This window comes from Meles meles, chromosome 7, assembly GCF_922984935.1.
Source record: "Meles meles chromosome 7, mMelMel3.1 paternal haplotype, whole genome shotgun sequence".
NCBI classification, from domain to species: domain Eukaryota; kingdom Metazoa; phylum Chordata; class Mammalia; order Carnivora; family Mustelidae; genus Meles; species Meles meles.
The window spans coordinates 96473380-96499103 of record NC_060072.1 but is presented as its reverse complement, the minus strand read 5'-3'; the positions used below and the strand labels follow the sequence as shown (position 1 = coordinate 96499103).

Sequence of the window (25724 nt, the reverse complement as noted above, 5' to 3'; positions counted from 1 at the left end):
TTCAATCCATAAAAGACATCGTGTCTCTTGTTACCTTTCTTGGAGAGTGGTGAGCTTTTTTTTCCCCTCTGTGCTGCACAGAGTCATGTGTCCAGATTTTCTCTTTTCTCCCACCTGATAACTGCAGAAGATTTCTACTGTAGCATATAGTGATGTTTGTACTATGTCCCTAGGCACTTTGTTAGACACTGGGTTTGGTTAGAAGAGTTGGTGACAGGATTTTATATTTTGAGAAATGACATATTGAGATCATTTGGACTATCCTAAAAACTGCTTAAGGCTGGCATTTAGATAATCTTTTCAGTATTTTCTGGTCCCACCTGAATTACAGGTTCCTAGATGAGAGATCCAGGTAGGAATAGATGGATGTATGATTATGAGATAGCAGCATCATCACAGTTACGATAGCATTATTGCTCTTTTCAGTGGAGCTGTTGGGGTTGATGTTATGGAAATAATAAAAACAAGTCTAGTGTCATTGTCCTTTTTCTTGTCTCTTCTTGACTGGTTGGTTCTTTTTTTACTTTTTTTTTTTAAGATTTTATTTATTTATTTGAGAGACAGAGATCACAAGTAGGCAGAGAGGCAGGCAGAGAGAGAGGGGTAAGCAGGCTCCCTGCTGAGCAGAGAGCCCAAAGTGGGGCTACATCTCAGGACCCTGGAATCATGACCTGAGCCAAAGGCAGCGGCTGTAACCCACTGAGCCACCCAGGCGCCCCTGGTTGGTTCTTTTGAATTGCTTTCTGATAGGGTTGATTCGACACTGATTTTTAAGTTCCCCTTTCTTCAACCTTCCTTTACCTAAGTTGGGACCCGACAGAATAGTAGATTGGTTTTCCCTGTTCCCCAACACTTAAAAAAGTGAAGGAAGGAAAAGGACTACTCCAAAGGAATTAGAAATTGATTTTGTGAAAGTAGATTTTGACTTATTTGATACATGATTAATCAGAAAGCTGAATGAAGCAAATTTTTCCGTGTCCTTTTTGTAAAATAGATGCATTTTTCTTTCAAAGCAGTAGATTTCTGAATATTGTTTTGTTTTTGTTTCCTTTGTAAAGGAAAAATTTTGAGGTGTGGAGGGAACTACGGGGGTTGACCTCAGAGCCAGCCAGAAATCTAGAATGCCCTGAGAGGCTCATCTTGCAGTCTTGTGGTTCTGGAATCAGGTGTTGCCAAGAGAGAAGCAAAGCTTGTCAGGGTGACTGTGTCTTGCTACCATTGACCTTTCTGATTACCTCAAGAGGTTTGCTATATTATATTCTTTTACTGTTAAACTGTGTAGAAGTTAGTCCTATAATTGGTATGATGTTTGATGTTGTTTCTGATGTGTACAGTAAGGCAATAATGCCAGAGTTTTAATGTCTTAGTTATAGAGTGAAGTATAAAACTCAGAAGGTATTCCTGGGGCATATAATCTTCCTAATTTGTTTCTTGAGATATGGATGTCTTCATATACCCCATAGCCCAAGATTAATACTTTATCAACATTGTTGCATATGGGTCAGAGGACTCTAAAATAATTTCTTTACCCACCGTGGGGTTTGAACTGAGGACCTAGAGAACGAGAGTTGCATGCTCTACTGAGCTAGCCAGGTGCCTACAGAAGGACTTTTTTTTTTTTTTTTTTTTTTTAAGATTTTATTTATTTATTTGACAGAGATCACAAGTAGGCAGAGAAGGGGTGGGGAGGAAGCAGGCTCCCTGCTGAACAGAGATCCCGATGCGGGGCTCGATCCCAGGACCCTGGGATCATGACCTGAGCCGAAGGCAGAGGCTTTAACCCACTGAGCCACCCAGGCACCCTTTTTTTTTTTTTTTTCTAAAACCAGGTTGTCGGTCTGTATCCTTTTGAAATTTATGAAATTATGCAAAATAGAAAACCCATCTTTGAAGAGCTCTGGAGATTGTTCTTAGATTGGGTCACTGGCAGTAAAAGTAGCATTGTGTTAATTTGTTACTTAGTGTTTTGTCCTTCTAGTTACAGAGAATAATTAAGAGGACATTTTACAAACAAAGGATAATCTAACTTAATCAAAAATTCATCAAAAAACTAAGACAGGGGACGCCTGGGTGGCTCAGTTGGTTAAGCGACTGCCTTCGGCTCAGGTCATGATCCCAGTGTCCTGGGATCGAGTCCCATATCCATATCGGGCTCCTTGCTCGGCTGGGAGCCTGCTTCTCCCTCTGCCTCTGCCTACCTCTCTGCCTACTTGTGATCTTTCTCTCTCTTTAGAAAAAAAACAAAAAAAACTAAGACATGTGGGTTCTTTTTTTTTTAAGATATTTTATTTATTTATTTGACATAGACAGAGATCACAAGTAGGCAGATAGAGAGGGGGAAGCAGGCTCCCCACCGAGTAGAGAGCCCTATGCTGGGCTCCATCCCTAGACCCTGGGATCATGACCGGAACCAAAGGCAAATGATCAACGGAATGAGCCACTCAGGTGCCTTGACATGAGGGTTCTTAAGAGAAAGGTGGTCTCACTACTTTTGGTGTCCTTGGGTTGGACTTTCCATGACCTATCTCACTAAAGGGGATTCTTAACCTGCTTGCTCAGCTTAGGGTTTTTGTTTTTGTTTTTGTGGGGGTGGGGTGGGTTGGGTTATCTTCTTCAAGGAAAGGGTTGAGTCCTTAACTGTTAGAACTGAAATTCTGAGAAACAAATAACCTTGTTTCAACCTCTGGAATGTAGCTTTTACTGTCCTATTATTTCAGAGGCATTTCTGTTCTTCTGACAGTGAAGTGACTAGCGAGAACTGTGGCAGAAAACCCAGTCTAGATCATCATATATCCTTTTGGGTACATGTTGGATAAAATCATATATATCCTTTTGGATATATGTTGGATAAAATGGCCAACAAATATATATTTTTTTAAGATTTTATTTATTTATTTGACAGAGTAAGATCACAAGTAGGCAGAGAGGCAGGCAGAGAGAGAGGAGGAAGCAGGCTCCCTGCTGAGCAGAGAGCCCAATGTGCGACTGGATCCCAGGACCCTGAGATCATGACCTGAGCCGAAGGCAGAGGCTTTAACCCACTGAGCCACCCAGGCACCCCAGCCAACAAATATTTTAAAGCCTACTATGTACCTTGAGTGTTTAGTCATTATTAATTTTTTTTTAAGATTTAATTAATTTATTTGAGAGGGCGACTGTGAGAGCGAGCATGAGAGGAGAAGGTCAAGGGAGAAACTGACTCCCCATGGAGCTGGGAGCCCGATGCATGACTTGATGGGACTCTGGGATGATGACCCCAGCTGAAAGCAGTTGCTTAACCAGCTGAGCCACCCAGGCGCCCTGAGTGTTTAGTTAAATCAAGCAAAACATTTTACTATTTAGATCTCAAATTTACTGCCCCTTACATTCTTAGTACTTCCCAATTTCTAGGCCTTGTTTTCTGTAGGGGACAACTCTCTAAAATATGTCAAGATTTGGGGCCTCTTTCTCCCTCTAGAAATCGTTAACCTCTGTGAAGAATGAGACTGAATTTTTGGGTTCTCCGAGCAAAACCCACAACCTTTATTAGATGAGTAAGCTGGCAGTGGCAGAAAAGATAGATTTCTTCATTCATTTGTCCAATCTGTGGGTTCACCAAGTATTTCCTTTGGTTCTTTTATGTAATTTGCACTAAATTAGATGCTGGATGTACAATGGTAAAACATAATATCCAACTGGTGCTGTAGAACCTGCATGGTTTGGAAGAAATAATGATGGAGAACAATCATCTTTGTGTTCTGAGTAGCCTAAACAAGGCAATTGCCTTTGAGTTGCCCCCCCTTAATATATGTAGTCTTTTTTTTTTTTTTTTTTTTTATCATTCCCTGCCTCATTTCCCTGACTGTGAAAGGGCGTTAAAGAAAGCACATTTTGAGGGGCGCCTGGGTGGCTCAGTGGATTAAGCCGCTGCCTTCGGCTCAGGTCATGATCTCAGGGTCCTGGGATGGAGCCCTACATCGGGCTCTCTGCTCCGCAGGGAGCCTACTTCCTCCTCTCTCTCTGCCTGCCTCTCTGTCTACTTGTGATCGCTCTCTCTGTCAAATAAAATCTTTAAAAAAAAAAAAAAAAAGAAAGAAAAAGAAAACACATTTTGAGAGAATGAGCCTCAGCCCATACATGCTGTAGTCTTGTGTCAGAGTTCTTCCAAGGGCAGATTGTTACCAGGGCTGTCAGAATGGGCTGAAGAAGACGTGGGTTGGCATTTTGAACTCTGAATTGGTGGAGGAAGACAGCTTAGCCAGGAAGGGATTTTTAGATATAAAATTCAGAACATCTTTATATCTCCCTCAGGGTGAGGGGATAGGAATTGGGGAATGGGGCAGCTTTTGTATTATAGCAAGATTTTTCACCCTTAGCACTAATGTTATCTTGAGCCAGATGATTCTTTCTTGTGATGGGCTATCTTGTGTATTGCAGGATCATTAGAAGCATCTCTGGCTTCTACTTACTAGAAGCAAATAGCATATACCTTTCAACATTATTAAATGTTCCCAGAGGCAAAATCACTCTTGGTTAGGAACCAGTGTATTAGAGTATGGTTCATGAATCCAGAGATGAGTAGAGCTGAGAAAGATCCCTTTTTAACATTCACTGTTATGGAGCTAAAACACAGTGGTATGATATATTTACTATACAGTAAAATTTGTGTTTCCTGTTTAATAAAGATAAAATTTGAAAGCTCTCCCCCACTTCTTCCCTTCCCCCTCCCAAGTTTAGGAACCTCTCTGTTTTTGGAACTTTGGCATGTGCTATATGGGAAGAATGAACCAAAGAGCTGCAGATACTGCCAAAGTTTCTACCTGGATGGTTAATGTGTCTTGTCTTTCTTGGGTAGCCTCAGAAATCTGAGTGTTAGGATTGGCCAGGGCACCTGCAACGGTGTTGAAATCTGTAATATTTATTTCAAACACTTTTTGGCTTTGTCAAAAGTGTCAAACACTTTTTGCGCATTGTCAGCCTTTTTTTTTTTTTTTTAATTTTTTTTAAAGATTTTATTTATTTATTCGACAGAGATCACAAGTAGGCAGAGAGGCAGGCAGAGAGAGGGAGAGGGAGGAAGCAGGCTCCCTGCTGAACAGAGAGCCCGATGCGGGGCTTGATCCCAGGACCCTGGGATCATGACCTGAGCCGAAGGCAGAGGCCTTAACCCACTGAGCCACCCAGGCGCCGCCATTGTCAGCCTTTTTGTGTTAAAACCACGTCACAGGGCCACAGAGTAAGTAGCTCTTCAGTTGGGACTAAGAAGAACAGCCTTATTTGACCATGTGGCAAGGGCTTTACTGCTTCAAGCTCAAGGAGCAATGTCCCTTAATTCTTACAAATGAAGCATAGAGTCTCTTAGGAGATCCATTTACACATAACCGGGACTGGGCTGGGTACTGGCCTGATTGTACTTCCTGGTTATGAGAGCTGTCTGCTATTCTGGGGGTTGGGCGCTGACTGATTTCTTTTCTCGTTTGGCCAAAATCCTGTTAGTTCAAAGGAAGATAGTCTCCTTTGCTTTACCTGTTCTCTTTAGTAGGAGGGAGGGCATAGATGGGAGGTCATAATTTACCTTCAGGCATTATTGTGAAAAGTATCTTGGGTAGGAAGGTGAAAATGAAATAACCCTGAGTTTATTGCTTAGAAGAGGTATCCACATTTTTGCATTGCTGTAAGTGTGATCCCATAGTTAAGTGACATCTGAAATTAAGAGTCAAGTGTGAGGAAGTGTGGCTGTGGGAGCATTACTCCTAGTTTTGTAGTACTGGTAATGGTTTTGGGTTTTGTGTGTTTTTGGTGTTGTTTTTAAGATTTTATTTATTTATTTGGGACTGAGACAGTGAGCAGGGGGTGGGGAGGCAGAGGGAGAGAGAAAATCTCAAGCAGACTCTGCTCTGAGTGCCACTTGGGGCTCAATCCCACGATGCTCACATCATGACCTGAGCCAAAATTAAGTCCGATGCTTAACCGACTGAGCCACCCAGGCGCACCCAGTAATGGTTTTAAATTATATTTATATTTTGATCTTTTGGGTCTGGTTATCTTTCTATCTAAAAGATAAAAATTTTAACAAAAATTTTTACTAATGATGAAACTGAGGCTCAGCAATGTTAAGTAACTTGTCCAGGGTCACAGAGCTAATGGTAGTAGACCTGAGATTTGAACGTAGAGCCCACTATGTTGTGCTGTTTTCACTGTACAGCACAAAGAGTATTTTATATTTCTTGGAAGCTTTTTTGTAAATGAAGTGATTGTGGTTCTGATGACCCTTCAGTAGAGGCTAGTGGGGAAACAGACCTCAGGCACTAGATAACTTCCCATTCCTTTTGCTTATCTGATTTCTGTGAGCCATCCATTTATTCTTATTAGTATGTAATTTATGAGACCGGAAATGCTGTGCTTTCTCAGAGTAGCAGAGAGGAGACTATCACTAGTTTCCTTACAGATTCAAATAAAAAATGGAAGAATGAACTGTGGCCTGTAATTGAGTAGAAGGATATAGTTTGGTGCACATAGGACAGAGGTGTATATGTCATACACATTGGAGGTGTGGCTGTGCATAAAACTGGGGAAGGAAAGAAGTGGGGATCAGATGAGATGGGCTCTCCAGGAATAGCATTTCTAGGACTTCCGAAATGAATTACTGCATGTTCTCTTTACTTTGTGGTGTAAGCTTTGGAAGGAACCTAACCTAAGGGATTAGGGAATGAACTATCCTCCTGGGTGTCTTTAATTTCAGAAGCTTATTATTCCATGATGCTTATTTTTTGGACCCCTTATTACTGAGGAGTGGCCCTTGTAGGCAAATCCTCAGGGATCCTGAGGTCTTTATCTGTAGAAACGAGTTTCTTTGATGCACAGCAGATTTAGCTCTGTTGCTTATTTAGAGTGAAGATGGGAAATCAGTCGATCCTAAATACTTACTCCCTTATGTCAACAAAATATGAATTGTTTTTATTTTTTTTAAATTTCAGTTAAAATTGGTAAAGGTAAAGATAGGGTATTTAGCCTAGAAAATCTTAACAGCTGTCATGTCATAAATACAGGGTTTTTATTTTATGTTCAGAACACCTAATGGTGTCTGATTTGCATTACCTAGCATATTTAGGAACATGAGTCCTTTTTTTTTTCTTTTTTTTAAAGATTTTATTTATTTATTTGACAGACAGAGATCACAAGTAGGCAGCTGAGCAGAGAGCCGGATGTGCCGCTCAATCCCAGTACCCTGAGATCATGACCTGAGCCGAAGGGAGAGGCTTTAACCCACTGAGCCGCCCAGGTCCCCCAGGAACATGAGTCTTAACAAACCTTGGGCAGTGGTCATATATGTTCATAATCTCTTTATTTACTTACTTAATTATTATTTTTTTTTTTTTTTTTTTTTTTTTTAATATTTTATTTATTTATTTTGACAGAGAGAGATCACAAGCAGGCAGAGAGGCAGGCAGAGAGAGAGGAGGAAGCAGGCTCCCTGCCGAGCAGAGGAGCCCGATGTGGGACTCGATCCCAGGACCCTGAGATCATGACCTGAGCCGAAGGCAGCGGCTTAACCCACTGAGCCACCCAGGCGCCCAACTTACTTAATTATTTTTAAAAGATTTTATTTGTTTGAGAGAGTGAGCAAGAGAGAGAGCACATGTGGGATGTGGGGGGAAGGCAGAGGGAGAAAAAACAGGCTCCCCGCTGAACAGAGAGCCCAATGTAGGGCTTGATCCCAGGACCCTGAGATGATGACCTGAGCCTAAGGCAGACGCTTATGGGCTGAGCCACCCAGGTGTTCCAGTACGTCATAAGTTTCTGATTGATATGTCAGACTTCACCAATAATTCTGGCTTCTTCCCTTTTATCTTTATCAACTATATTCTGACCCAGGACTTCATTTTTTCTCATTTCTAGTACTGTATCACCTCATATTCAGGACAGGGCAAAAAGCTTTTTAACTGTACTACCCCTCCAAGGAGCCACTGCCCTTTACAAATGTAAGATGTCCAGCTATTCTCTCGGTGACTCTACTTTTAAGCTATAAAACCAAAACACTAGGAAGTAACCATAATACGTATAACAATAATATTCCTTGGGAAACTCTGTAGTCGGTTTTCCAGCTCTGACATGTTTCTGAGTTGTGTTCTTAGAAAACCATGAGAAAGAATAGAAGTGTTGCCAGATGATTTGAGTTTTGCCATTATGGTCACCTTTCCTAAATGTATTCTTTTCAGATCCCTTTGCTAAGGTATCTTCTTCAGATGCCTAGGGCTATCGATAGGATAACATGGAGATTATTTAACTCAGGTATAATAGTAAAACAAAGCAGCAGGAGCGCCTGGGTGGCTCAGCGGGTTAAAACCTCTGCCTTCGGCTCAGGTCATGATCCCAGGGTCCTGGGATCGAGCCCCGCGTCGGGCTCTCTGCTTGGCTGGGAGCCTGCTTCCTCCTCTCTCTCTCTCTGCCTGCCTCTCTGCCTGCTTGTAATCTCTATCTGTCAAATAAATCTTTAAAAAAATAATAAATAAATTTTTTTTTTTAAGATTTTATTTATTTATTTACAGACAGAGATCACAAGTAGGCAGAGAGGCAGGCAGGGAGAGAGGAGGAAGCAGGCTCTTCGCGGAGCAGAGAGCCCGACGTGGGGCTCGATCCCAGGACCCTGAGATCACGACCCGAGCCGAAGGCAGAGGCTCTAACCCACTGAGCCACCCAGGCGCCCCTAAAAAAATAATAAATAAATAAAATAAAACAAAGCAGCATATGTATCAGATGTGCTTTTTCTGCCAACACCCCCATCTTCATGGCTTCCTATAAAAAAGATGGCATCGAGAACCTTCTGTGGCCCCTGGGAGTGGGACTCTGGCCTTACCTTGAGGGGAGGGAAGACAAAAGGATGGAAAGGTTAAATGTTATAATAGAGGGTTAATAATATCATATCTAACACAGAGGGAGAACCTGGACTGGAAATTAAGAGTGTGGGGTTTATATAGGGGGAAGATTATTCCAGGCTGTAGGATCATTGCCCAGGTTAGGGGTGTATTTCCTCCTCCTCTTCTCTTTTTTTTCAACCTGTACTTCCGGAAACATCCCTCCCTCCCCCCAGTACATAGGTAGGAGAAGGGTAAGTAGATGGAGGGGAGGGGGCATTCCCTATAGAAGATTCCAGGTGATATAACCTTGTTTAACCGCCAGTATTTTTTTTTCCCCTCTCTCTCCCCTCCTACAGAAATGGAGGCAAACGACCATTTTAACTTTACTGGCCTTCCCCCTGCACCTGCTGCCTCAGGACTGAAACCCTCTCCCTCCTCAGGGGAGGGCCTCTACACTAACGGGTCTCCCATGAACTTCCCCCAGCAAGGGAAAAGTGAGTGTGAGGGCCACATGGCCTGGGGAGGGAGTGGGCATCATTCCTTTAGAGCAGGTTGATGGGACAAGATTTGGCTCCTCTCTGGGCTAGCTACCTCACAACAGCTCTTTTTCTTGCCAGGTGGGGAGGGAGGGAGTAAATCCTCAGAACTTGAGATGCTGGAGAGAAAGCAAGTTTCTAAGAACAGGTTCTAGGGGTTTATGGAAGCAGCACTCTTAGTTTTGACTTAGGTTGGAAGGGGTTAGGAAAACATACTGGCTTTTTCATCTTGGCCTGCTCTTCTGTCACCCCTGTTCCCTGGCTACTGCCAGAGAATGGTGAGATGGCTACTGCTTCCAATAATGACTTCGGGACCTGTGAGAGAGATAACGGTCCAGCCCTCGGAGAAGCTGTTTTTAAAGGTTGGAGATCTAGGATTGGGGGTGGAGGGATTGGGTGAAGGCTGGGATTTGTTTGCCTTTTAGTTTGTTTAATAGAGAAGAGGGTAGATACTTGAAGTCTGTGCCACCCCTGTCCTTGAGAGTAGAATAGTAGAAGATAGGGAAAGAGAGTTTTAATGCTTACCTAGTTCCCTAGAGAGAAACATCTATAATTCCAGACGGAATTGTTGCTGCCAGGATCAGGTCTTTTCCTGGATTTGGCTTATCAGTTGCTCTGTACACAGTTCTGCCAAGTACTTCTCTAATCTTGCCTGGATTTCAGGTACTTTGTTTGGAAGCAGAGAGAAGCCCAAATGCTTCCCACTTTCCCTGCTGCAGAAAAATACTGCCAGAGGCTTATCCTTAACCACCTCTCCCTTCTGTTCTCCCTAAGGGGGTTGGAGATAGATAGATAGAAGTGCCTTTATTTCACTGAGGACCCCCTCCCCATCAGTTTCTTTTGTATCTTAGTTCCTTTTATTTGATTTGTCCTCCAGTCCAGAGGTTACCATTGGTGTTGAGAATTGAAGTCTGTAGTACTGATCATGCAGTCATTTTCCCCCTGCAATATTACCCTCCAGTTTCTATGCGGAGGGGCCAAGCCCAGCCTTCTGAGTTGGGATCTGGCCACTGTGGTGACTGCAGATTCTATTCTTAGCCTAGCACAAAGTGCTGGATCTGCATGTGCCAGTGAGGTGGAGGCTGTCCCTTCTGGTGCCACTGCGGGGCCAAACGGGCTCTGGGGTAAGGGGAGGGCCTGGAGAATTCAGTCATGCCACTCCAGGGGAAGAATTCCTCTAGCGAATGAGGGTGGAGAAGAATGCAAGTCACTATAGGGAGTCTGCAAGCAGCTTCATTTAAAAAAATAAAAAGCCCTGAGCATCAGCAGCAGCCAGCACTCTGCTGGTTGCTCCTGTGGTAGGCCAGGAGAGCTCCCCAGCCCCCTACTCAACAGCCTCAGAAGCAGTTGCTAAGCTTACATCCAGGAGCATCTGGGTTTGGTGTTCTCTGGAGACTGAAAAGCTATAAATATAGCAGAGGGGGAATCCCCCTTCCCTTCACCTTCCCTTTTTCTAGTCAGTGTTGTTCTTTTGGTAGAAGTGATAGAGTTTCTTGTGTACATACCTGTAACTGACCCTTTTCCCTCTTTCTCTGCCAGGTTTGAATGGGGATGTGAATGTTAATGGCTTATCTACTGTATCTCACACTACTACTTCAGGGATTTTGAATTCTGCTCCCCACTCCTCCAGCACCTCACACCTCCATCACCCCAGCGTGGCCTACGACTGTCTCTGGAACTACTCACAGTACCCATCTGCCAATTCTGGCAACAACCTCAAGGACCCACCCCTTCTCTCCCAATTCTCGGGGGGACAATACCCACTCAACGGCATCCTTGGGGGCAGCCGGCAACCTTCATCCCCAAGTCACAACACTAACCTTCGGGCTGGGAGCCAAGAGTTCTGGGCCAACGGTACCCAGAGTCCCATGGGGCTTAACTTCGACTCACAGGAACTGTATGATTCCTTTCCTGACCAGAATTTTGAGGTGATGCCCAATGGACCCCCTAGTTTTTTCACCTCCCCACAGACTTCTCCTATGTTGGGATCCAGTATCCAGACCTTCGCACCCTCCCAGGAGGTAGGCAGTGGTATCCATCCTGATGAGGCGGCAGAAAAGGAGCTGACATCAGTTGTGGCGGAGAATGGCACTGGCTTGGTAGGCAGCCTGGAGCTGGAAGAAGAGCAGCCAGGTATAACTATGGGTCTGTGAGCCGGGCTGGGAGAGGAAAAATGGGGCTGTGGGGGGCAGTGGCTTTTTGAGGTGAGGAAAACTTGTCTTTCAGCTCTCTGCAGTGGAGGCTGATTTGCATGTTGGTGATTAGCAGAGCCAAGTGGCTGGTGTTTTTGTGGCAGCAGCACCAGCTCGCGAGTGGGAGTGCAAATTATTTCAAGCTCATGCAGAGCTGCTGGCCTGGAGAGGGCAGGTGGGCGAGCCTGAAACAGCCCCAACAGACACCCTGCATCAAGAGGGTCTTCTTCTAAATTAGAGGAAGGGGTTGGGGCATTAACAGAGGGCATTTAAGCCAATTTGACTTCACTATGGCAAGGCCAGACTGGGCTGCTAAAGCGGGCTGAGCCCTAGTAGTGATTGGCACCTGAAGAAGGGAAGGAAGCAGGCAGAACATACCATTGCTTGTCTGTCAGTTTCCTATTGTTGTGGTTGTTGTTGTTAGCATCGGTATTGTGTGACAGTCCCTCTACTCTTTTCCCTCAAAATAGATAAATGGTTATAAAATTACAGGATAATTTCTCTGTTTACCACTTGTTCCCCCTGGATAGGGGAAGTACCTAAGAACATGATGCGGTTCTTGTCTCAGACCCTGCTCTCCTTTCCCCTCTCTTTACCTGCTACAGGATTTTATTGCATTGCTCACTAGAGTATTTTGGTATGATTGGAACCCAACATAGAACTGTACTTAGAATTACTGAAGAATGAACATCCCACTAGCAAAGACTGACTGCCTGCTATAGCTGAATGAACCAGTTGAAGGCACTGATTATGACTTTTGCTCTTTTCTGGGATTTCCTAGAACTGAAGATATGTGGCTACAATGGCTCTGTCCCTTCTGTGGAATCATTACACCAAGAGGTCTCAGTCTTGGTCCCTGACCCCACAGTGAGCTGCTTAGATGATCCTTCACATCTTCCTGATCAACTGGAAGACACTCCAATCCTCAGTGAAGTCTCTCTGGAGCCCTTCAACCCCCTGGCACCAGGTAGGCTTAGAAGCTGGCTCCCTTCAATTTGTCCATGCAAAAGGTAGCCAGCTTCTATCACCTAGAAGGGATAGTAAACCAGGGAAGTATTGAGGAATCCGGGGCATTGGGGCCTCCAGATAATCCTGTGGCCAACTACAGTTTCATCCCACTGGCTGACTAGGCCAACTGCACTCTGAGCTGAATTGGTTCATTTCCCAGGTTCTCTCCCAATGTTCCTTTTGGCCAGGAGCCCTGGGCTGTAATAATTCACTGGATAAAGACTTATTACCACACAGTTGGGCTGTTTGGGTTATAACTATCTCACTAACTGTTGCCAGTGAACAATTACCTTTTACCCCACTGAAATAATAAGAAAGGCCTGTTTTATGATGGATGCTAGAATTTTGTGTTGTTCTGTGGGTTGTTACAGAGCCAGTGTTTTTCCCTTCATTTCTGCTTTAAGCTTTTACAATCCCTATAGCCTTTTATAATCCCTATAGCCTGGTCACTTCACTGTTTCAGGGAGAAAGCTGTAAGATTTCCTTAATTTAACATTAGAAAGAATCCCTTCACAAAACGAGGACTAACTAGAGTTGGGATATAGTGAGACCAGTATTTCTTAAATCTTGTTTTCTGATTTTTCCACCTCCTGAAGAGCCAGTGAGTGGAGGACTCTATGGTATAGATGACACGGAGCTGATGGGTGCAGAGGACAAGCTGCCTCTTGAGGACAGCCCTGTGATTTCTGCCCTTGATTGCCCTTCCCTCAATAATGCCACTGCCTTCAGTCTCCTGGCAGATGACAGTCAGACTTCAGCCTCTATCTTTGCCAGCCCAACCTCTCCACCTGTCCTTGGAGAGTCTGTCCTGCAAGGTAAGTGAAGAGAGGTAGGATAGAGAGTCTTTGGCCTGAGAAAAGGTGAGAGAACCAGTTCCATAGTTAGAGTATTAGGGGTGGGTGTCTTACTGGGAACTGAGGGGGCTGTCATGGGACTAAAAAAGGCACAGGTTGCTCACTCTGACTTCTGTCTGCCCTGTGCCCAGAACTTGTGGGACTTGGAGTTTGCAGGAAAAAGGAGGTCAAAGGCCTTACTGGCTCCAGGTAAAAGGTACTTCACACAGTGAACTAGCAGTTTTACCCTTTAACCTTCATGAATGGCTGGGGAGGACAGCCAGAGGCTACTTCATGTTTTCCACCCTAGGGAAAAGCCCTCTCAGTAACTCTGTTTAGCTTAGTCCAGGTTGACTGAGTAGATTCTCTTGCTTTGTAGGACACCATTTTTCCTTACCTATCTTGTCCCTTTGGATTCTAGATAATAGCTTTGACCTGAATAATGGTAGTGATGCAGAACAGGAAGAAATGGAGACTCAGGCTTCAGACTTCCCACCACCTCTGACCCAGCCAGCCTCTGACCAGTCATCCACTATTCAGCTCCATCCAGCAACTTCACCAGCAGTCCCGCCAACGGCCTCCCCGGCAATCTCTCTGGCAGTTTCGCCAGCAGCCTCCCTGGAAATCTCTCCAGAAGTCTCCCCAGCGGTTTCGCCAGCAGTCTCCCCGGAAATTTCCCCAGTCATCTCCCCAGCAGCCTTCCCAGCTGTCTCTCCAACTTCCTCAGCAGCTCTCCCACCAGTCTCCTCAGACGTCTCCTTGACAGGCTCCCCAGTGACCTCCCCAAAAGTGTCCCCTGCAGTTTCCCCAGTATCTGTCCTCCCAGCAGCCTCCTCAGCAGATAAGGATGTCAGCACCTTCCCTGAAACCACCACTGACCTGGAAGAGATCACTGGAGAAGGAGTCACTACTTCTGGTAATGGTGAGTGTCGATTCTATTCCATTCCTAGCCAGTTTAAAGAAAAGTTTCTGTCCTGTGTGGCATTTAGCCCTTCACTGGTGGCCTGTTTCACTTTTGCTTGAATTCTTAAGTTGGGTATCCCCTATCTTCCTCCCAAGGTGATGTCCTGAGGAGACGTATTGCTACCCCAGAAGAAGTCCGTCTTCCCCTCCAACATGGGTAAATGCTCTAGTTTGCTACATACATTGACCTTGACAAATTTAATGAATGACTCTAGGAAGAAGGGAAGAGAGGTCATCTCACGAGAAATGGAGAGGAATGGGCTAGGCAAGAATGGATTAAAGGACAGTTATCTGCAGTGATAACGCCTGAGGTCCTTAGGCTTTCCTCCTTCTCCCAGGATCTGCCTCCCCTCACCTATTCTTTCCTCATCTTGTGGTCACTTGGATTCTTGCTCCAGGGGTTGCAGCTGTTATCTTTTCCAAACCCAGCTGGTCACCCTAGAGCTCAGATACCCAAATTAGCTGACTTGTTTTATATGCTTAGAGAAGGGATAGTAGTGAGTTGGGGGGTGGCTCAGTCCTGATGAATTGGGATTTTTTTTTTTTTAATGCTCTTTGGAGAGGTAAGGACAGGAACAGTAAGTGACCAGAATGAGCAAGCCAGTTGACACCAAAGGCCTCCTAAGAATATGACTGCCTTCCTGATTGTCCCCACCCCCACCCCTCTAGGCTACTTGTGGTCACCAAGTCTGAGTTCTGCTTAACGTTTTTGAGAGAAAGATAAGGCTTAGTCTTAGAGTAATCTGTTTCTCAGAACACAGAGTTCCTAACTAAACCTTGGCCTACAAAGTCATTTTATGGAGTCAGCAGCAAGTTTACTCTTCTGCTTGCGTCCCCACCCTCTGTCTTTTTGCTTTTATTTCCTCAAGTCTTCATCACCTTCATCCTCATCAGTGGAAACCCAGCAATTGCCTTGAATGGCATCAGGGAGGGGGTTCCTGGCTGCTCATCATACTGACTTTGTAAAGGCAGGGTGAAGGTCTTTCTGGCCTGTGCATTTTTATGTATTGCTCTCCCTCCCCAGGCCCTGAGGGATTTGCAGAGCTCCTGCCTGCCTTCCAGCTAAGCTTGTGTCTCATGCTGTGTTTGTGTCTACATGCAGTCCTAGTAGATAGATTCTGGGAGGGTCATCTCTGTGGGCTTGGCTCCTGGGTTGGCTTGATGGTGGGTAGGGGTGTGACCTGGCGGCAGGGCACGTGTGCTTCTCCGGCAGGTGGCGGAGAGAGGTGCGCATCAAGAAGGGCAGCCACCGGTGGCAAGGGGAGACATGGTATTATGGTCCCTGTGGGAAGAGGATGAAACAGTTTCCAGAAGTGATCAAGGTAATGTAGTTTTCCTGGGCATCTTAACGGAAACACAGACACCTTTCTTGGGCCCAGTGGCAACAGGCTAGCATTTTCTGCTCTTTGGGCTGTTCTGTTTGTGCTGTTGCTGGACACAGGCATGATAGGGCTGTGACTTCATCAGTGCCACTTTTCCTCCTCCTTTTAGTACCTGAGCCGCAACGTGGTACACAATGTCCGTCGTGAGCACTTCAGTTTCAGTCCCCGTATGCCTGTTGGAGATTTCTTTGAAGAGAGAGACACGCCAGAGGTGCACATCCCAGGGTTAAATACGCTTTTGTTTCTGAGAAAGAGTTGGTGGGGAGGCTGTAGCTTCTTGTGCAGTTTGAAGGTTCTGGGACATTGAATGATTAAGAGGCTATGGTGGCTTGCACCCTCATGTTGTAATAGTCTTCTTCATTACCTTAGGGCTTGCAGTGGGTACAGCTCTCAGCAGAGGAGATCCCGTCCAGGATTCAGGCAATTACCGGGAAACGGGGCCGACCTCGAAACACTGAGAAGGCCAAGACTAAGGAAGTCCCCAAGGTGAAACGGGGACGAGGTCGGCCACCCAAGGTCAAAATCGCTGAGCTGCTGAATAAGACAGATAACCGCCTCCTAAAGAAACTGGAGGCCCAAGGTACTCCGATGTCTCTTATTTTAGGATTCTGCTTGCTCTGTGAAGTATTAGAAATGTGGTTTTATTTTTTATTTTTTTTCTAAGATTTTATTTATTTATTAGAGTGAGAGGGCATGAGCAGAGGGAGAGGGAAAGGAAGAAGCACACTCCCCACTGAGCAGGGAGCCGAAATCCCCGCTTGATTCCAGGACCCTGAGATTATAACCTGAGCTGAAGGCAGATGCTTAACCCACTGAGCCACCTGGATGCCCCTGAAGTTTTGGAAATGTTGAGGAATTACTAATACCTTGGTTTCCCACGAACATGACTGACATTAATTATCTGGACAGAATGAATCTGAATCACCTTCCCTTCTTTAGAAAGCAGTACCATCCTCCCAGCATTTTTACGGTACTTCAACAACCTGTTGCCTTAAATTGCTCTAACTGGTGGAGCCTTGGGAGGTCCCCAGATGTTGATAGGAGAAGAGAGGGCTTCCATGTCCTTTCTTATCATCTTTCAGCAACTTGGCTTATTGGTTTGGGTTGTGCACTTTTACCATACTCACTGCTACCATCACGGAGGTTCAGAATTCACATCTGAATCCAAAGATAATTGACGCTGTTTCAATGGGTAGACAGGTAGTAAATGTGTAATTTTTCAGCAAATATTGCATTTACCCTTATATAGTGTAAAGATTTTGAAAAAAATTGGCATCTTCTGATTCCTGTTCAGAGTTCCAGCTCTGCCACATTCTGACCGTATGACCTAGAGCAAGACATTTATACTTTACTAGAAGCCTATGCTGGGTTATCTGTAGATCGTATCTGTCTAATTTAGAGGGTTGCTCTATGGACGGTGGTGGTGGTGTGTCCATGCCAGAATAGAATAAGTACTATCCTATCAAAAACATCCATTCTATGGCTAAAATTAACAAGTCAGGAAATGACAGATGCTGGAGAGGATGTGGAGAAAGGGGAACCCTCCTCCACTGTTGGTGGGAATGCAAGCTGGTCCAACCACTCTGGAAAACAGCATGGAGGTTCCTCAAAATGTTGAAAATAGAACTACCCTATGACCCAGCAATTGCACTACTGGGTATTTACCCTAAAGATACAAACATAGTGATCCGAAGGGGCACGTGTACCCGAATGTTTATAGCAGCATTGTCTACAATAGCCAGACTATGGAAAGAACCTAGATGTCCATCAACAGATGAATGGATCAAGAAGATGTGGTATATATACACAATGGAATACTATGCAGCCATCAAAAGAAATGAAATCTTGCCATTTACGACGACGTGGATGGAACTAGAGCGTATCATGCTTAGTGAAATAAGTCAATCGGAGAAAGACAACTATCATATGATCTCCCTGATATGAGGACATGGAGAAGCAACATGGGGGGTTAGGGGGATAGGAGAAGAATAAATGAAACAAGATGGGATTGGGAGGGAGACAAACCATAAATGACTCTTAATCTCACAAAACAAACTGGGGGTTGCTGGGGGGAGGTGGGATTGGGAGAGGGGGAGCGGGCTATGGACATTGGGGAGGGGAGGCGAACCATAAGAGACTATGGACTCTGAAAAACAACCTGAGGGTTTTGAAGGGTCAGGGGTGGGAGGTTGGGGGAACAGGTGGTGGGTGATGGGGAGGGCATGTTTTGCATGGAGCACTGGGTGTTGTGCAAAAAGAATGAATACTGTTACGCTGAAAAAAAAAAAAAAAAGGGGGAAAAAAAAAAAAAACATCCATTCTAAAACACTATTGTTTTCGAAAAGCAGAGAAACTTAAATTTTTTGGTAGAGCAAGGCATAAGAGCTGAGCATAAACAATGTCAGTGTTGATCCAATTCTACTGAGGTGTCCATTATTTGAGCCCTTTCTTTCTGGCACATTCTTTTTTTTAATTGGTGCTTTCAACTTTGGAGACCACCCTTTTCCCCTGGCAGTTTGGTTTTGTTTTCTTTCTCTGCTCCGAAATCAGTCTGTGGGTTTCTGCCTCTGCTGGGTAGCCTGGGAGAGAGACAGGTTACAAGGCTGTTCTGCCATTGTGTCCTCTAAGAGCCCTTCTAAAGTAGTCTAATCTGTTCCAGGGGCTGGGACTTCTGGGCAGGAGATTTTTGAGTTCTTTGTGCTACCTCACAGCAGGTGTCTCTTCAACATTTTTCTCCCCAACATTTTATTATGTATACCAAAAAACGAAACTAGATTCTTCAGGGAGCTACTTAGGGAAGTCAGCTTTTTGACAGGCGTGTGCTGCTCTGAATGCTGGAGATCAGTCTGCCTTACTCTTTGTTTTTCTTTCTGCCCTCACAGAAACACTGAATGAGGAGGATAAAGCAAAGATGAGTAAAATCAAGAAGAAGATGAAGCAGAAGGTACGAGGAGAATGTCAGTCTACTATCCAAGGGCAGGTGAGGGACATCAGAGAGATTATACAGCGGGTTAACTTTTCCTACCGTTGGCTTCGTCATCTCTTCTTCCTTCTCCCACGTTTACCACCGTTCCATCTCCCCACCTCCCCCCATGTGGCAGCATACCTTCTTCATTACCTGGTATTGGGGGGGATGGGTTTGATTTAGAGAATTGGGCTTGTTCAAGAATCATGTGGGCATCTCCCGGGTGAGAGAATTGATCCATTGCCAACCCCTCATCCCATCTCTCACCTCTCCTCCCCAGCACCCTTGTCTGTTTTTTAATCCTAGCCCAAGCAGAGATGCTTTCAGAGTTTGAGGAGAAATGACTTCCCTTATGGTTTACAGGCCAGAAACAAGCGGAAACAAGAGACCAAGAGCTTAAAGCAGAAGGAAGCTAAGAAGAAATCCAAGGTAGGTGCATGTTCACACAAGTATAACTTTGAAGTCACCATACTGATTTTGCAAGACATGTGTGAGTTGGTCTTGTTTTATAGCCACGCTTTTGGGCTCTCAGGTGGGAGGAGGGGGACCAGGGAAGGGTGGTGACTGGAATCTTTATGGAACGTTTGGTCCCTCTCTCCTTTGGGTGAGTAGGCTGAGAAGGAGAAGGTAAAGACAAAGCAGGAAAAACTGAAGGAAAAAGTGAAAAGGGAGAAGAAGGAGAAAGTAAAAATGAAGGAAAAGGAGGAAGTGGCCAAAGGCAAGTCAGCCTGTAAAGCTGATAAAACGCTGGCCATGCAGAGGCGCTTGGAGGAGCGGCAGAGGCAGCAGATGATCTTGGAGGAGATGAAGAAGCCCACAGAGGACATGTGTCTGACTGATCACCAGGTAGTGAGGGGAGAGTAACAGGTCCTGGGTCCCTGGGTCCTGGAGGGCCAGTTATGAAGATACTGCCACTAAAATAAGAACCTCCTAGATACCCAGACGGTTGCCTTCAGGTGTATCTGACAGCCCTACCACTTTCATTCTTACAGCCCCTACCTGACTTCTCCCGCATCCCTGGTCTGATCCTGCCTAGTGGGGCCTTCTCAGACTGCTTGACCATCGTGGAATTCCTGCACAGCTTCGGCAAGGTGCTAGGCTTTGACCCTGCCAAAGATGTACCCAGCCTGGGGGTCCTGCAGGAGGGACTCCTGTGTCAAGGCGACAGCCTGGGTGAGGTGCAGGATCTGCTGGTGCGGCTCCTGAAGGCTGCGCTCTATGATCCCGGCCTGCCCTCTTACTGTCAGGTGAGGGCCTTCCCCAGGCGGATTGGGAGTGCCTGGGATCCGGGGTTGTGTCTCAGGTGTGCTTTCTCTCTAAGTTAAACACATAAACATAAAAGTCTTTCCCTGAACTGATGAGGACAAGTGAAAGGAGATCTGGTTTCTTCCTCTTTCTGTTTTCCTTATATTTTTTCCCTTTTGTTTTTCTTCCTGACTTCCCTCTGCTTATTTTGTTCATTTTCCTTTATTTTACTCCTTTTCTTTTGTACCTTTCCTTTGTCTTTTCTCAGCATGTGTTAGCACTTTTCAATACTTTTCTCTTTTCACCCATAGTCTCTCCTGGTGTATTTTCTTGTTCCAGATTCACCCAGCCGGTGTTGTTCCACTTTCTCTCCTAACTTCCATTCTGCTCTCCTCCAAACAGTCCTTGAAGATCTTGGGGGAGAAGGTGTCCGAGATCCCACTGACAAGAGACAATGTGTCTGAGATCCTGCGCTGCTTCCTCATGGCATATGGAGTGGAGCCTGCCCTCTGTGACAGCCTGCGCACCCAGCCTTTTCAGGCCCAGCCCCCGCAACAGAAAGCTGCTGTCTTGGCCTTCCTTGTGCATGAGCTCAATGGCTCGACCCTCATCATCAAGTGAGGATCTGGGGTGATGGTTACTGTATGCCTTGGGCAGAAGGGAGGGAGAAGGGTTTAGCCATCCAGAAGTCCTGGCGGTGATGTGTGTCCACTGCCGTGCTCTGGAGATGCTAGAGTGACTTGGGAACTGGATCTTAGTACTTTCCTGGAGAGAATCTAAGCCTTCCTCTGCCATTTATCCAGCCTCGGCCCTAGAATGAAAGTCTCATTCAGCTGCAGCCCCTTTACCCTTGAGCCTCCCTTCTTTTTTATTTGTGCTACCACTTCTACCTCAAAATCTCATAACCTGTTCCTCTGTAGTGAGATCGACAAGACTCTGGAGAGTATGTCCAGCTACAGGAAAAACAAGTGGATTGTTGAAGGCCGGCTCCGGAGGTAGGGATGGGACAGAGGGTAGGGCCTAGAGAGGAGAGAAGGCGGAAAGGGTGAAACATAGCCAGAGCTTGCACCTGAAACAGATGCCTGTAGCCTCCCCCCTGAGTTGGGATCTTACCCCAGGGCTTAGGATGGTTTAGATTCCAGGTGTTCCTTTTGTGGCAGTCTCCCGTTCCTCACCAGTTTTCCCCTTCATCTGTTTTAAGACTAAAAACTGCTCTGGCCAAGCGAACTGGGCGGCCTGAAGTAGAGATGCAAGGGCCAGAGGAGGGCCTGGGGCGGAGGCGTAGCTCTCGCATCATGGAGGAGACCAGTGGTATGGAAGAAGATGACGAGGAAGAGACTGTAGCAACTGTCCATGGCCGTAGGGGTCGAAGAGATGGAGAGGTACTAGCCCCACACTGAGGACAGTGGGAGTTGGAAATAGTTTATTTCTCTTTCTTGAATTGAATAATTCCCTTTCATTGTTCATTTGTTTCTTCTCCAGGTTGATGCCATAGCATCAAGCATCCCAGAGCTGGAGCGCCAGATAGAAAAACTGAGCAAGGTACTGTGCTTCTAACTTCCCAGGAGGTAGGGATGTGGACTGGGAGAGAATTTATCACCTTGTGAGTTGGGCCCCAGATGATACCAATTTTATAGGGAAGCTGAGAGCCATTGCCCAGCCCCCATATACTGGATAGAGTCACTCCTTGGAAATGTGTTTTTTACTTCCCTTTCCACTGCCTACCTAGCGTCAGCTCTTCTTTCGAAAAAAGCTGCTTCACTCATCCCAGATGCTTCGGGCAGTCTCCTTGGGTCAAGACCGCTACAGACGCCGCTACTGGGTGTTGCCCTATTTGGCTGGTATCTTTGTGGAAGGAACAGAGGAGAGCTTAGGTGGGTGTTTCATGGCAGCCTGAATTGAGTCCTGTCTATCAGAACTAACCAGTTCCTTTTTCTCTGTCTAGTCTTTTTGGGTTTCTTTCATTTTATGAGAATCAGTGTAGCATTGTGGTTAACAGAACAGACTCTAGGGTGAGACTTCCCACCTACCTGCTGTATGCTTCAGTCTCTTCATTTATTAAATGGGGATGATAATAGTGGGTCTACTCATTGGGCTGTTAAGAGGATTAGGATGAGTTAATACTCTAAGGATAATGTTTAACATCTATCTGATTCCTTTTTTTCCCTAAAGATTTTTTTTTTTTTAAAGATTTTATTTATTTATTTGACAGCGAGAGAGAGAGAGATCACAAGTAGGCAGAGAGGCAGGCAGAGAGAGAGAGAGGGAAGCAGGCTCCCTGCCGAGCAGAGAGCCCGATGCGGGACTCAATCCCAGGACCCTGAGATCATGACCTGAGCCGAAGGCAGCAGCTTAACCCACTGAGCCACCCAGGCGCCCCTTTTCCCTAAAGATTTTATTTATTAATTTGACACAAAGAGACACTGAGAGCAGGAACATAAGCAGGGGTAGCAGAAGAGGGAGAAGCAGGCTTCCCACTGAGCAGGGACCCCAATGCAGGGCTGGACCCCAGGACCCGAGCTAAAGACAGGATCATGACCTGAGCTAAAGACAGACGCTTAATGACTGAGCTACCCAGGCTCACCATCTATCTGGTTCTTTTTCTCTCTCTTTTTTTTTAAAGGTTTTTTACAGTTTATTTATGACAGAGAGAGAGAGATCACAAGAAGGCAGAGAGGCAGGCAGAGCGGGGTGGAGAGGCAGGCTCCCCGCTGAGCAGAGAGCCTGATGCAGGGCTCGATCCCAGGACCCTGAGATCATGACCTGAGCTGAAGGCAGAGGCTTAATCCGCTGAGCCACTCAGGCGCCCCTGTCTGGTTCTTACTAAATGTTAGTGTATGATTATGCTGCTGCTTCTGATTACTTGGGAGAATAGTGTTTCTTTCCCAGATGCTTTGTTCAGTGGGACAATTCTGTTCTCAATTGAATCTCAAAAGGGGGAATTAAGTTCAAGAGAAAAAGAAAATGTATATCCTACATTTGTACATCCTCTTTCCTTCACCTTGTATCTGTGTATGTTTCAAACCCTTCACTTCTTTTTACAGTTCCTGAGGATGTGATTAAGCAGGAAACGGACTCCTTAAAAGTGGCAGCCCATCCAGCACCCAGCCCAGCCCCCTTCTCCCTGAAGAAGGAGTTAGGTAGTTCCGGCACCTCTGCCAGTACTCCTGCCCGGGCCCGAGGCCGACCTCGGAAAACTAAGCCTGGGTCTCTGCAACCTAGGCACCTGAAATCACCTGGCCGGGGCCAGGGTTCTGAACAGCACGATGCCCAGCTTCAGCCCGAGATTCAGCCCCATCCTCAGCTTCAGGCTCAGCCCCAGCTCCAGCCTCAGCTCCAGCCTCAACCCCAGCTTCAGCTTCATCCTCAGCCCCAAAATGGGTTCTTGGAGCCAGAAGGCTCCCCCTTGTCCTTGGGTCAGAGCCAGCATGACCTAAGTCAGTCAGCTTTTCTGTCTTGGCTGAGCCAGACTCAGAGCCATGGCTCCCTGCTGAGCAGCTCAGTCCTCACACCTGACAGCAGCCCTGGAAAACTGGACCCAACCCCATCACAACCCTTGGAGGAGCCAGAGCCTGATGAGACAGAGCCCATCCCTGATTCTCAAGCTCCCTGGTTTAGCTTAGCCCAGATGCCTTGCAATGCTGCCCCTACACCACCCCCAGCAGTTTCTGAGGACCAGCCTACTCTCTCCCCTCAGCAGCCTGCCTCCTCCAAGCCAGTAAGTAGCCAGAAATCTTCGGATACAATTGACTTCATCTTGGCACAGGCTCCACTGCCTGTGAAAAATCCCACAAATGCCCTCATCTTGTGTTTCATCTCACAGATGAGTCGACCCAGTGCGGCCAACCCCTGTTCTCCAGTACAGCTCTCTTCTACCCCCTTGCCTGGGATGGCCTCTAAGAGGCGAACAGGAGACCCTGGGGGCACATCACAGAGTCTCACAGGGGCAGGACAGCCAAAACGGAGGGGGAGACCCCCCAGTAAGTTCTTCAAACAGATGGAACAGCGTTATCTAACCCAGCTGACAGCCCAGCCTGTCCCCCCTGGTGAGTGCCCTAGATGAGGCATGGGGTAAGAGTATAAGCAGCAGTGGTATCAGATACAGGCCATGGGATTCATAGCTGGTGCCCCCTCCCCACCCCACATGTGTGAACTCTTCACAGAGATGTGCTCTGGCTGGTGGTGCATCCAAGATCCTGAGACCCTCGATGCTACCCTCAAGGCCCTGCACCCCCGAGGCATCCGAGAAAAGGCACTTCACAAACACCTCAACAAGCACAGGGACTTCTTACAGGAAGTCTGCCTGCGGCCCTCCACTGGTAAGATAAGCACTTTGACCCTGCCTGAGTTAAAGAGCCCAAGGGTAAATGTTGAACTGCTGCTGTCTCATTGATGGGCCTTTTCCTCTGCCTTCTGTGTTTTCAGACCCCATCTTTGAGCCTAGTCAGCTACCTGCCTTTCAAGAGGGGATTATGAGCTGGTCCCCTAAAGAGAAGACCTATGAGACAGACCTGGCTGTGCTTCAGTGGGTAGAGGAGCTGGAACAACGGGTTATCCTCTCTGACCTGCAGATTCGGGTACACTGGGGTTGGCACTGGGTAGGAAGTAGTTGGGGGGAGACGGTCATCTCTTGTACTCAGTTAAGAAAAACCTTGGGTCCCCACTTCATTAGTGGCCTCTTGTGATGTTAGGTTTTTTCTTTTTTTCCTTCACAATGAGTTTTATTCCTCTATCCCACCTGTAGGGCTGGACATGTCCTAGCCCAGACTCTACTCGTGAAGACTTGGCCTACTGTGAGCATCTGCCTGACTCCCAGGAGGATATCACCTGGAGAGGTCGAGGTAGGGAAGGACTGGCACCCCAGCGTAAAAGCACCAACCCGCTGGACCTGGCCGTGATGCGCCTGGCTGCTCTGGAGCAGAATGTGGAGCGACGGTATCTCCGGGAGCCCCTCTGGCCAGCTCATGAGGTTGTGCTGGAGAAGGCCTTGCTCAGCACGCCCAGTGGTGCCCCCCAGTGCACCACTACAGAGATGTGAGTGCCCACCCCCATTCTTGGTCTTGGGGAGAAGGGATACATTTAATGGATCCTGCTCCTCATCCAAAGATCACCACTTTTTCTCTTCATCACCCCTCCCCACCCCCAGATCCTATGAGATCACTCCTCGAATTCGGGCCTGGCGCCAGACACTTGAGCGGTGCCGGAGTGCAGCGCAGGTGTGCTTGTGCCTAGGCCAGCTGGAGAGGTCCATTGCCTGGGAGAAGTCAGTCAACAAAGTGGTAAGAGGAGGGGGAGAGCCTGGGAAGGCTGAGAGGGCAGCCAGCTCAGGGGGGGAGGGGGAGTGGGGTCACAGAGGCTTGAGGGCTCACCTTGCCTCCTCATACCCTTGGTCTAGACCTGTCTCGTCTGCCGGAAGGGTGACAATGATGAGTTTCTTCTGCTTTGTGATGGATGTGACCGTGGTTGCCACATTTACTGCCATCGGCCTAAGATGGAGGCTGTCCCAGAAGGAGATTGGTTCTGTGCAGTATGTTTGGCCCAGGTAAGGCTTCTGCTTTCTTATTCTCACTCCCAAGCAGAAGTCAGAGGTTTTCTTTCTCATCCCATTTGTCACCAGTCCTACAGTTAACAGCACTTCCTACCATGCCTCAGTGTCCCCTTGGAAAGAGCTTCAGGCTAGATGTTGGGTTCTGGTCCTTCTTGGGACAAGTTACTTAAATTCTGTAGCCTCACTTGCTTGCTTCTATATGGGGGAATGATTGT

At 46.5% G+C, this 25724-nt stretch overlaps 1 protein-coding gene across 6 annotated transcripts in view; it reads left to right on the top strand.

Moving 5' to 3' along the window:
• Positions 1-25724, top strand: part of BAZ2A (bromodomain adjacent to zinc finger domain 2A) — a 36950-nt gene that overhangs the window by 7576 nt on the left and 3650 nt on the right. For 5 of the 6 annotated variants that reach the window (XM_046012829.1, XM_046012825.1, XM_046012827.1 and 2 more), the window contains 25 exons: positions 9194-9331; positions 10913-11506; positions 12347-12532; positions 13170-13388; positions 13828-14328; positions 14466-14526; positions 15583-15691; positions 15861-15962; positions 16121-16331; positions 18634-18731; positions 19080-19145; positions 19329-19562; positions 19709-19963; positions 20364-20578; positions 20882-20956; positions 21163-21343; positions 21444-21503; positions 21691-21835; positions 23006-23679; positions 23785-24007; positions 24125-24280; positions 24387-24538; positions 24706-24995; positions 25108-25240; positions 25357-25503. In XM_046012829.1, the coding sequence (XP_045868785.1) occupies positions 9196-9331; positions 10913-11506; positions 12347-12532; positions 13170-13388; positions 13828-14328; positions 14466-14526; positions 15583-15691; positions 15861-15962; positions 16121-16331; positions 18634-18731; positions 19080-19145; positions 19329-19562; positions 19709-19963; positions 20364-20578; positions 20882-20956; positions 21163-21343; positions 21444-21503; positions 21691-21835; positions 23006-23679; positions 23785-24007; positions 24125-24280; positions 24387-24538; positions 24706-24995; positions 25108-25240; positions 25357-25503 (5223 nt within the window). In that variant the 5' untranslated portion in view covers positions 9194-9195. The remainder of the gene's footprint in view (positions 1-9193; positions 9332-10912; positions 11507-12346; positions 12533-13169; positions 13389-13827; positions 14329-14465; positions 14527-15582; positions 15692-15860; positions 15963-16120; positions 16332-18633; positions 18732-19079; positions 19146-19328; positions 19563-19708; positions 19964-20363; positions 20579-20881; positions 20957-21162; positions 21344-21443; positions 21504-21690; positions 21836-23005; positions 23680-23784; positions 24008-24124; positions 24281-24386; positions 24539-24705; positions 24996-25107; positions 25241-25356; positions 25504-25724) is intronic. The other variant, XM_046012830.1, reaches the window with a different exon arrangement.